The following is a 12,318-nucleotide window of genomic DNA, read 5'->3' as shown; positions in this document are numbered from 1 at the left end:
CTCTCGAGAAATAGGCCCCGTTTGGTGGGTCTGGACCCCTCAGCCCCCTTCATTCTTGGGGGCAGATTCCACTTCATGACTTGAGCAGGAATCTCAACCAGATCATCATCAAACTAGGGCAGGTGTCAGCAACCGGCGGCTCTAGAGCCTCATGCGGCTCTTTGGGTCCTCTGCTGTGGCTCCCTCTGTTGGGTGATCCCACCACTGGCTGGCCCTGCCCATCACCCTCCCCTCCCAGTCACTCCTCGCCTGGCCTGAGAAGGTAAAACTCAAAAAAAACAGAAATGAGAGGGAGGGAGGGAGAGCCATTTCCCACAGAAAACACCGGGAGCCACAAAACCTGGGTAGGCGTGGCGGGGGGATCATGTGACTGGGTGGGAATGACATTGAGTTGGCCATGCCCACCCAGGTGTTGAGGCTCGCGGTGTTTTCTTTTCTGTGGGAAACAGGTCCAAATGGTTCTTAGAGTCTTTAAGGTCGCAGACCCATGAACTAGGGGGACCAAAATTCCCTAATTTTTGAGCAACCATAATTGGAAGGAGGAAGGGAAGATGGGGTTTGGCATCCTTTCCTCCAGCTCTGAAAAAAAAATCTCTACCAGGAAGTAGAGACCAGCCTGTCCCCTTCCAGATGTGCTGGGCTATTCTCTCCATCAGATGTTCTCCCAGTTGCGGTCCAATTCTTGAATGTGCCCAGTTTGGGAAGAATTAAAGCATTTGATGCAAGACCGAAAACATCCTAGACGCCTTAAAATTAGGAGGTACAGAGAAGGGTTTGTAGGGATGGGTCTCCAACCTCCTGGAGAAATTCTGCAAGGCACCTTGGAACAAAACCAGGCTCCCTTGAATGTCCCTCTTAACTTTTTGGTTGCTAGAGAAAGGAGACCTCTTGGATGGCGAGATGGGACAAAAATGGATCAAGAGTGTTTATGGATATTCTCTTTCCAAGTTTGAATTGTCTTCCTTCCTTCTTTCCTTCCTTCCTTCCTTCCTTCCTTCCTTCCTTCCTGCCTGCCTTCCTTCCTGCCTTCCTGCCTTTCTTTCCTTCCTTTACTGTCTTCTTCCTCCCCTGTTTCCTTCCTCCCTTCCCTTCCTTCCTTCTTCCTTTTTTCCTTTCTTCTCCTCCCTCCCTGCCTTCCTTCCCTTACTGTTTCCTTCCTGCCTGCGTTTCTTTCCTTCCCTTACTGCCTCCTTCCTTCCTTTACTGTCTTCTTCCTCCCGTTTCCTTCCTTCCTTCCTTCCTTCCTCTGTACTGCCTTCTTCCTCCCCTTACTGCCTTCTTCCTTCCTTTTTCCTTTCTTCCCCTCCCTCCCTGCCTTCCTTCCTTTACTGCCTTCTTCCTTCCCTTACTGTTTCTTTCCTGCCTGCCTTTCTTTCCTCCCCTTTCCTTCCCTTACCCCTCCTTCCTTCCTTCCCTCCTTCCTTTACTGCCGTCTTCCTCCCCTTACTATTTCCTGCCTTCCTTCCCTTACTACCTTCTTCCTTCCCTTTTTTCCTTCCTTCCCCTCCCTCCCTGCCTTCCTCCTTCCCTTCCTCCTCCCTCCCTCCCTCCTTCTTTCTATCCTTTCCAAGGTCTTCTCTTATCCACTTGCCCCCACTCCATTACCGCCTCTGACTCTCAGCAAGGTTTCCTTTGGCAGAATATCCTGATGAGGCAGCATCTTTCAAGCCTCTTCTTCCCCGCCAGGCTACAGCTCTTCCAGCAAAGCTCAGCCAATGCCTGTTGCCTGCTGGTCTCCACCACCACCACTTCTCCTGGTTTATCTCTCCTTTCTATCACCACACCCCACCGGTTGCTATCTATCTCATTACACAGGCTCGGTTAATCACCGCAGGTAGAAGAAAGAGGGAGGGAAGGAGGGAGACAGACAGGAGGCGAGGTACCACTGGCTAAAAGAGGCCTGGGAAATCAGGTCATTTGGAGCTGGCTTGACAGGTTTACCTTCTGACTCAGCTTGGAGACAAGAAGATGCCTGCAGGAATCTTCCAAGCCGATGAAAAGCTGCATCGAAATAAAATAATGTAGCAAACGCCTGGATTAGCACGGAGGGACAAAGCCTTTTGGTTCAGTTTCCTGCCTCCAACAAGGTCAATGAAGTTCTTATCCAAGGCTTCTAGGCCAAGGCAAGATCTCCTAAGGCATAACAAGGGAGGATTTGTTCTCCAGGCTGAGAACTCTGCAGGAGGCATAAAAGGAATATCCAGCTATAGAGGAGGAAGATGGAGAAATATGGCTTAACCCTAAGCCTCTTCATCGTCCAACAGTTGAGCGGCCAAAATCACAGAATTCCACAACCGGGAGAGCCAGTTGCTAAGAATTCTGGACACTGAAGTTCGCCCTGAATTCGGGCTGGGAAAATTTGTTCTAGGAAGAAGGGAGAAGTAATGAAGACTATGAGAAGGAAGTGTTTGAAGGACGCTCAAATATATATATATATATATATATATATATATATATATATATGTATGTATGTATGTATGTATGTATGTATATATGTATGTATATGTATATGTATGTATGATGCATGCATGTATATGTATATGTATATATATGTATATGTATATGTATATATATTTGTTTTCTGAGGTTCTCCCGGGTATTTGTATGTGCATCTTTGGTTATTTGGGTTTTCTCCGTGTAAAATTGGAAGTATCTAGGCGACGTTTTGATGAAGTCTCATTCATCATCTTCAGGCTTGTGTCTTCGGCTTTGTGCTTCTCACATTACTCTGAGAAGCACAAAGCCGAAGACACAAGCCTGAAGATGATGAATGAGACTTCATCAAAACGTCGCCTGATACTTCCAATTTTACACGGGAGAAAACCTGAATAACCAAAGATCGATCTATCTATCTATCTATCTATCTATCTATCGTATCTCATCTATCTATCTATCTATCTATCTATCTATCTATCTATCTATCTATCTATCTATCTAATCTATCTATAATTTTTTTTCCCATCAAAAAAATCCTGCCAAACTGATCTTTGGGCTGGAAATCAGAGCCCGTCGCTTGGAGGCAGGGCTGACTTAGTTCCACGACTCTCCATTTCTCAACGGCCCTCTAGGATGCAAATGACCAGCTGTCTGCAAGGAGTATAAATCCTTCCATTTCCCACCATCCTGTCAGAGCTGAAGAAGCTTCTTGGATGAGAAGCGTCTTCAAAAGTAAGGAAACCAGAAAGTCCAGTTGCTTCCTGAAAAAGCATCTTTGGGACAAACATGGTTACAAATGAACCAAGATCCGATTTTTTTTTTTGTGATCCTGCCTTCATTCTAAAAACTTTGCATTCAAGTCAGGTAAATTTAACACACACACATGCACGTTTGTAGTCCAGGTGGTTGCTGGCCACGCCAGCAGCTTTGAGAAGGTTTGAGAAATTTACTGTAATTATGACTCGTGCTGACACTGAAAGATCTGAAGACTTCTGCAAGCGAGCGAATGGAATAATTTCCTGCATCCAGCTAATGAAGCTTGGGTTGAGGGGGAAAGAAGTTAAACAGTGTGGAAAAAAAAATTTCTTCCCTAAACATAATCTATTATTTCCCTGTCAGCTTTTACATATCAAGTTGCTGCGCCTGTCAGCGATACAGTTCCCAAGGGGGAAGAAAATTTAAAAAGAAACCCCTTACGAACGTGTGACACTTATTATTTATTTAATAGACCAGCCAGGCTGAAGCTTGGATTTGCACCATCCAGATGCACTGGGTCACTGCTTATAATGTGCAAAGTATCTGCAAACACCTGGGGAGGAGGGGAGGTTTTTGCAGGGTGCAAATCTGCCATTGTTTTCCTCCGTTCATCCTATTTGGAAGCCAAGCTTTAGCGAAGAAGAACGGATTTGGGTTTGGCTAGTCTAGAGATAAGAAGGACTAGGGAGGATATGATACCAGTAGTCCAGTATTTTGAGGGGCTGCCCCAAAGAAGAAGAGAGGGTCAAATTATTCCCCAAAGCATCGGAGGGCAGGACAAGAAACAATGGGGGGAAATTAATCAAAGAGAGAAACAACCTGGAATTATGGCGAAACTGCCTAACAGGGAGGACAATGAACCAGTGGAACAGCAGAAATCTTGAGAGCTCCATTACTGGAGGCTTTTAAGAAGAGATTGGACAGCCATTTATCTGAAATGGTATAGGGTCTCCTGCTTGAGCAGGGGGCTGGACTAGAAGACCTCTAAGGTCCCATCGTATCCTATCCTATCCTTTCCTAATTTCATTCTATTCTATTCTATTCTATTCTATTCTATTCTGTTCTGTTCTGTTCTGTTCTATTCTATTCTATTCTTATTCTATTCTATTCCATTCCATCCCATTTCTATTCTATTTCTACTCTACTCTACTTACCCTAGCCTACCCTATCCCATTCCGTCCCATATTCAATTCTATTCCCATTCCCTATTCTATTCTGTTCTGTTCCATTCCTATTCCACTGTACTCTACTCTACCTACTCTACTCTACCTATCCTATCCCATTCTGTCCCCTCCCATATTCTATTCTATTCTATTCTATTCTATTCTATTCTTCTCTACTCAACTCTACTCTACTCTACTTTACTCTACATTCCAATATCTATTCTATTCTATTCTATTCTACTTTACTCTACTCTACATTCCAATATCTAATCTATTCTATTCTATTCTAATTTCTATTCTAATTTTTATTCTATTATTCTATTCTATTCTATTCTATTCTATTCTATTCTATTCTATTCTATTCTTCTCTACTCAACTCTACTTTATGCTACTCTACATGCCAATATCTATTCTATTCTAATTTCTATTCTATTCTATTCTATTCTATTCTATTCTATTCTATTCTATTCTACTCAACTCTACTTTACTCTACATTCCAATATCTATTCTATTCTAATTTCTATTCTATTCTATTCTAATTTCTATTCTATTCTATTCTATTCTGATTCAGGCATACCAGGTTTTAACTATCCCTGAAAGCCTGAAACTGCTGCTGGATTCTTTATTGTCCTTGCTCCGCTGAGCCCATTTCCCTGATAGGTAAATACAGGTCGCCCTGAACTGACAACAGTTCATTTAGTGACCATTCTAAGTTACAACATCATTGAAAAAAAATGACTCGCGAACGTTTGTCACGCTTATGATCGTCATAGCATCCCGACGATCACATGATCAAAATTCAGACGCTTAACTCACACTTATGACGGTTGCCATGTCCCGGGGTCACGTGATCCCCTTTGGCGACTTTCTGACAAGCAAAGTCCACGGGGCAGCCGGATTCCCTTAACAAACCACGTTAACTAAACTTAACCGCCACGATTCCCACTTAAGGATTGTGGCAAGACAGGTCGTAAGGTGGGGGTAAAAGTCCCTGAATGAATGTCTCGCTTAGCAACATGAATTTTTGGGCTCCGTTGCACCTGTAAACAGAGTCCTGATTTGAGAACAGGGCTCTGCGATCCCCTGGGGGCTTCTCCCAACACCCCCTCCCGACCCTTTTGCAATTTCAGGCCATCCAGACCCCGCGACGACAACAAGAAAAATGACCCTGTGGCACATCGTACCATGCAGGATAGGCATCCGGGGTCCGTGGCTGGAGGCAAATTTGCTGAGCCTCCTCCTCCTCCCACATGCGTGATCCTGATCCCTGCTCGCTTTTATAGCCCTGCTCTCTTTTGTTTTATTTGTGCATTAAGGGAGAGCAAACACCGTACTCAGGAGTGGGTAGGGTGCAGCCGCCCCAGAGGAGCAGACGGTGCCATAAAATGGTATCCAACCTGCATGGAAGGGATGAGCGTTTCATGGGGAAACGCAGGGAAAACAGAACTCTGGAAAAAAAAAAACTGGCCTGTTGTATCTACTGCAAAGAGATTCTGTTTTCCCATTGAGGGGATGGCGGGAGAGAGGGAGGGAGAGGGAGAGGGAGAGGGGGAGAGGGAGAGGGGGAGAGGGAGGGGGGAGGGAGGGAGGGAGAGGAGAGAGAGAGAGAGAGAGAGAGAGAGAGAGGGAAGGAAGGAAGGAAGGAAGGAAGGAAGGAAGGAAGGAAGGAAGGAAGGAAGGAAGGAAGGAAGGAAGGAAGGAAGGAAAAGAAAGAAAGAAAGAAAGAAAGAAAGAAAGAAAGAAAGAAAGAAAGAAAGAAAGAAAGAAAGAAAGAAAGAAAGAAAGAAAGAGGGAGGGAGGGAGGGAGAAACAAAGAGACAGAAGGAGAGTGAGGGAGGGAGGGCAAGACATAGAGAGAGAGAAGAAGGGAAGGAAGGAAAGGAGAAACAGAGAGGGAGGGAGGGAGAAAAGGAGAAAGGAAGAAACAAAGACAGAGAGGGAGGGAGGGAGGGAGAGGAGGGGGCGAGAGAGAGAGAGAGAAAGAGAGAGAAAGAGAGGGGGGAAAACAGGGAGAAGCGTGTTTGACCGGTCTCTCTGAAAATGGGTTGGGCAATTGGTGGGAACTGTTATGTGAACCAGGTTCTTCAAGTTAAACCGGATTAGGATTTATTTTATGTTAATTTGGAGTACCGCACACCATGGACATCTCGTGCCTGGCTGGTTGGTTGGTTCATTGATTGATTTCCTCCTTGATGGATGGAAAGATGGATGGATGGATGCAGGGGGAGGGATGGACGGGTGATGGATGGAGGGGGGAGGGATGATGGATGGGTGAGTGGGTGGGTGGATAAATAGATGGACGGAGGGATGGAAGAGGGGCAAAATCTGGATCTCCGCGTTTCTATTCCAGCATCTCTCCCTGTTGGCTTTCTTATTTTTCGCCTAGGTTTAGTGCCACTCTGTTTTCGCGTTTCACCTGGGAATGTAGGAATGCCAACATTTTCAGGTAAGCAAAACCCCACTCCTTCCTAGCACTGATCGTGATACCTAGTTGGGTACTGAGACGCCTGCAAGACAACATCCCAAGCTCAGAGAGCACCCAGGACCTCGCATTTTAACTGAAGCCTTGTCCCTTCTTCTTCTTCCACCTGCTGAGAAGCCAAATCCCCCCATTCTGAGAACCGGCAAGCATAACAAGAGACCATCCCATCCATTACGGCACCCTGTTCAGACAACCAGGGTGGAATTTCCCAGCCGCAAGGAGCTGCTGAAGCCAAAAAAAAAGCCCTTTTAGTAAAGTTGCTAAGAACGCCCCCTTGGATTTCTGCGTGCATTTTGGGGGGATCCGTGCGCGCAAGAAATTCCACGCTCATGTCTGCAATGCAAACTCTGCCCTTCCTAAGAAATACATTTCTGAATCGAGGAACGAGAAGAGGGAATTTCACTCGCTCTGTAAGCAAGGATATATATACATCTTTACTTCCGAGCTGGGGAGGCTGCAAAACTCAAGCCAGGAGTTGCTACTCTGTAAACATCAACGCTTCGGAAACAGAAAGTACGTTCTGCTTGGTGCAGAGGGGAAAATGTCCCGTGGTTTGATCCGAAATCCTGATCCATAAAAACACTCCATTCCCTTGGCTTTCTCTCCTTCTGACTCCCGGCCATTAGAAGCCACTTAGCCTCTAAGCCCCTTGGGGCAGGTACTTAAAAGGATTAACGCAGGTAGCCCTCGACTTATGACAACGACTGAGGCCCCGCTGCTAAGCGAGACAGCTGCCCAGGGAGTTTCGTTCCCCCTTTCACCACCTCTCTTGCACACTGTCGGTAAGCGAAATCAGTGCAGCCATTCAAAGTTAGTAAGACGGAACTGGAAGTGGGTCGCAAAAGCGGATCACAAGAGCCTCCCAGGGACGCTGCAGTCGTCATTAAATGTGAAGCAGGGTCTGGATTTTTGAACCCTGCGGCCACCAGGATGCCTCAACGGCCATGTGAGGAAAATGGTCCCAAGTCTCTCTCTCTCTCTTTTCAGTGCCGTTGTTCACTTTTGAACGGCCACTAAAAGGAACGGTCATAAGTCAAGGACGGACAAGCTGTATAGGTTGTCCAAACGGGATGGGAGGAGGAGAAATGGCCTTTTTTTTTTTTTTGAAAAAATAAATAAATAAATAAAAGGTATAAACAACTTGCAGGCTTGTGATTTGCAGCTTTTGTCCTGTCTAACTGTCCAAGGGTCCCCTTTGTAGGGCATTTTCATTGAAAACCAGCATTTTTATTTTTATTTTATTATTCCGAACGGTTCAAGGACTGGTCAGCCAGAGGCTAATTATCATCTGTGCAGATTCTCAGCAACTGAAATGAAAGGGCTGGAGGGAGAGGGAAGAACTTTGGGAACATGAAATTAACACATTTTCCCTGCATCGGAAGGCACAATCTTTGGAAAAACAAGGTTGCGTAAGACCGAACGGAGAAAAATATCCATGCGGAATAAGTGCTAAGCTACCGAGTAAAAGAAGAACAGGAAACCAATGTTTGTTTGTTTGTTTGTTTGTTTGTTTTGCAGGCGACTGGATTCTAAGGACATTCAGTCCCCACCTAGCAACCCGCCGGGCAAGGATGATGGAAAGTGGAGGTCAACCCCCATCATCCCTGCTGCAGAGCCTTGCAAACCAGCCATCTTGAGGATCTGCCCCCTTCCAAAGAAAGACTGATCCACTCGGGATCCTGGAGAACCACAACACCGAGTCCTTTGGAGGGCTCCCAAGCTTCCCGCGTTGGTGCCTTCGGCAGGAGCTGTGGTTGAGCCTGCCACCTTCTCCTGGTCAGAGAGACAGAGAGAGAGAGAGACAGAGAGAGGAGGGAGAGAGGCAGAGGGGGAGGGAGGGAGAGAAAGAAAGAGAGATGGAGGGGGAAGGAGAGAGGGAGAGAGAGAGAGACATGGAGGAAGAGAGAGGGAGAGACAGAGAGGGGGGAGAGAGGCAGAGGGGGGAGGGAGGGAGAGAGAAGAGAGATGGAGGGGGGAAGGAGAGAGGGAGAGAGAGAGAACACACGGAGGGAGGAAGAGGGAGAGACAGACAGAGAGAAAGAGATAGAAAGAGACAGAGTGTGAGGGAGAGAGTGAGTGAGGGAAAGAGACAGACAGAGAGGGAGGGAAGGATAGAGGGAGGGAGATAGACCCAGAGAGAGAGAGGGAGAGAGACAGAGAGATAGAGAGAGAAAAATGGAGGGAGGGGACAGAAAGAAACAGACAGAGGGAGGAAGGGAAGGAGAGAGGGAGGGAGGGAGAGAGAGAGAGGGAAAGGAAGAGAGAGAGAGAGACAGAAAGAGGGGGGAAGATCACCAAGAACTACCTTCCCATTTTGGGGTGCTCTCTCTCTCTTCTCTTCTTGTTTGCAACCACCTCTAACTCTGAACCCCCAACCCAGCTTTCCATGTTGATCCTCAGCCTTCTGAAGGCTTCATCCGCTGAGCCTCTCCGGCTTAGTCTGCCCTCTGCCGTACCAACAGCAGAAGCAACACCACTCCAAAAACCAAACCAAGCCTCAGGGTTTTTAAAAAAATAATATATATATATATATATATATATATATATATATATATATAGAGAGAGAGAGAGAGACTATACAGAAGCCTGATGATGGCAGATGAGATTCTGCCGAAACGTTGCTACAACTTTAAAAGCACAACTATAATAACGTGGGAAAATACCCGAACAAAGCTGAATACCATACATGTAAGTACCCACGAAAACTTAAGAAAACATTATATATATATATAGGGGCATCCCAAAAACCAGACAAAGGCAAAGACCCCTAAAAGTAACCTGGCCAGGTCAAAAGCCACCTTCTACTTCGGTCAAGAGAAAACTGACATGGTTGCGTCTGCCCATGGACCCCCAAAGCTTGCCAGAGGCATCGCTCCTTGCAACTTGCAATCCTAAAATGTTAAAACACGGGTTTTTGCTGACTGCACAGTCTGTGCCAGAAAATTCCTCTTGCCCCATGCCTCAGTTTCCCCTCCACAACAGGTTAGCATGGACATCAAGGGGGGGGGAGCTACGCAACCAGCATGGATGCACCTTCCCAATGCGCCCAACACACAGCTCCTACAACTGTTCGGTCCCGTCCAAATGCCCACTTCTCATCCACTTCCTGGGAATGGTGCTCACACAACGCCAAGGTTTGCCAGGTTCCTTGCCCTCCTCCTGGGCACCCTGGGAGTCCTGGGAGCCCCCACCAACAGTGCTCTCCTCCCCCACCCACCCAAATGATCCCAAGGAACAGAGAGAGGAGGTTTTGCTTAGGAAGAGCTGAAAAACTGAATTCGTTCCTCCTTTCCACACCATCCAGCGCAGGGAGGGAAATCTACCCGGAGACCCCCTCACTCTCACCCCAACGGTCTCAAATGCACCCTTGGCCCCCCTCGACCCGGGGCGGAAAGGAGAAGAGCCCGCGGTGGAAAGAAAGGGAGTTGGGATCCAACTCGGGGTTAGGGACCCCCTGGTCTACCCAGTGGGGGAAGAAGGAAAAAAAAAAACATCGTTCAAGCTGGATGAGAGAGGCTGCCACTCAGCCACCACCAGCCCCCCAAAACGGTCTCTTGACACCCCCTTTTCAACGGGGGGGCGATACGTAGGATGCAGCAAGCCCCCTCACTTCCTCCCCCCCACTGAGGGTGCCTCCCCTCCCTGGCAGAAGAGCGTGAACCCTGGTGGGGGGGGGGCAGCCTCGTCCCACCCTCCCAATTGGGCAGATGCCCCCAGCCCTCCAAAACCGACACTCTTTAAGGAGAGCCACAGCAGCAGGGATGCCCTCCCCCCCCACACACACACCCCTCCCTCTCGTCTCCCCCCTGCCATTTATCTCCCTCCCCCTCCCCTTCTGCGACCCCTCCCCCCTAAACCTTCCGGCCAGAGGGAGAAATAAAAAGAAATAAAAAGAGAGGAAGGTGCGGGGTGGGGTGGGTGTCTTACCTGGGAAGGCCAGGCTCGCCAAACACACGCCGGTAGTCCACCAGCCCCGGAGCCAGCCCAGCTGCTGCGTTGGCCCGGCCATCGGAACCTCTTTTCCCCCGGTCGGAGGCGGCTGGGGGGCGGGGAGGAGGGCGAAGTTAATTGGGGTCGAGGCGCCGATGGGGCATCAAGGGGATCCGCGCCAGGGACCCCTCCCCTTCTTCGTCTCCTTGGCCGAGGGGCAGAAGGGGGAGGGAGGGAGGGCGAGCAGACCAGCCCTCGGGACTCGCCCGCAGACACGGCCCCCTCCTCGGGCAGGGGCAGCGCCCACCCGACCCTTTTCCCGGCGGGGGTGGATCTGGGAGGATCTGGAGGGTCGATCCTCGGCTTCCCCGCCTCTGGCTGCTCCGTCCGAGGGAATCTGGGGGTGGGGATCTGAATGGATCTGGAAGTCGATCCTCAGCCGGCTTCGCTTTGGCTGGTTCCCAGCGGGGTGGATCTGGGGGGATCGAGAGGGTCGATCCTCTGGCTGCTCCGTCCGATCCGGCAGGGAAGAGATCGGAGGGATCTGGGGGGGTCGGCCCTCGGCCGGCTTCGCTCTGGCTGCTCCCGGCGGGGGTGGATGGTGGAGGGATCCGAGGGTCAATCAATCAATCAATCAATCAATCAGAAGAAGAGCTGGAAGGGACCTTGGAGGTCCTCTAGTCGAATCCTCGGCTTCCTCGCTCCGGCTGACTCCGACCGATCGCTTCGTCCGTCTCAGCCCAGCCCAGCCCCGGGCGCTGGGAAGCGTCTCACCTCGGCTGGCGGCGCCCAAGCATCGCCCGCGGGGCGGTGGGGAAAGAGATGCGCGCCGGGCAGCCAGACGGAGGGGAGGATCGCGGCGGGAGTCCCGGGGGAGGGCTTCCTCCTCCTCGGCTACAATCCCGGCCCTTTCGCCCTCTCCGGGAGGGGAGCCCGGCCGGCTAAGCGCTGCTGCGCTGCGGCTGCTCGGCGGGCCTCGGCGGGGCGCGCAGGGAGACCCCCATCCAGGGCTGGCGGGCGGGCGGAGGACGAATCCCGGCGGTCGGAGCAGCAGCAGCAGCCGGGCGGCGCAAACCTCAGCCGCTTCCCGCAGCGGAGCTTCGAGTTCGGCCGGGCGGAGCAGAGAGCGGGAGCGCGCCTGGAGCCCACGGTCGGGCACGCGCAACGCCAGCGGCAGCGGAGGCGACGGCGGCGGCGGCAGCAGCAGCAGCAGCAGCGCGAAGCTCGCCCGGTCCCAGCTTCGGACCTCTGGCCCCGCCCCCTCCGCCCCGCCCCTCCTGGCGGTGACGTCACGGCTTGTCAAGGCGCCGGGCGGGGCCTTCCGAGTTAACCCGCTCCTGGACGGAGGGGCGCGTGCGCGGTGCGAGGGGCGCGCGAGGCTCCCCAATTTGGGAGGCGGGGGAGGGTTTGGATGAGTTGCGCCCTTCCCCGCAGTCCGGCTTGATTGACTGGCGGGCTGGTTGCCTTCCCTTTTGTCCTTCCTCTCTTTCAACTTCCTTCTTTCTCTCTCTTTCCATTCCTTCCCTCCCTCTTTCACGCTCTAGTCCTTCT

General features: G+C 50.2%; 1 protein-coding gene across 2 annotated transcripts in view; it reads right to left on the bottom strand.

The window, feature by feature from the left end:
• Positions 1 to 12,017, bottom strand: part of NECTIN1 (nectin cell adhesion molecule 1) — a 179,098-nt gene extending 167,081 nt beyond the window's left edge. The window contains exon 1 of one of the 2 annotated variants that reach the window (XM_026681912.2): positions 10,765 to 12,017. In XM_026681912.2, coding sequence (XP_026537697.1) covers positions 10,765 to 10,846 — 82 coding nt within the window. In that variant the 5' untranslated portion in view covers positions 10,847 to 12,017. The remainder of the gene's footprint in view (positions 1 to 10,764) is intronic. The other variant, XM_087970162.1, reaches the window with a different exon arrangement.
• Positions 12,018 to 12,318: the final 301 nt, after the last annotated feature.

Source organism: Notechis scutatus, chromosome 7 (genome assembly GCF_049901735.1).
Source record: "Notechis scutatus isolate UNSWTSFEM ecotype Mainland chromosome 7, rNotScu1.2, whole genome shotgun sequence".
Taxonomy (NCBI): Eukaryota; Metazoa; Chordata; class Lepidosauria; order Squamata; family Elapidae; genus Notechis; species Notechis scutatus.
The sequence above is the reverse complement of the archived record's forward strand: the minus strand, read 5'-3'. Positions and strand labels throughout refer to the sequence as shown.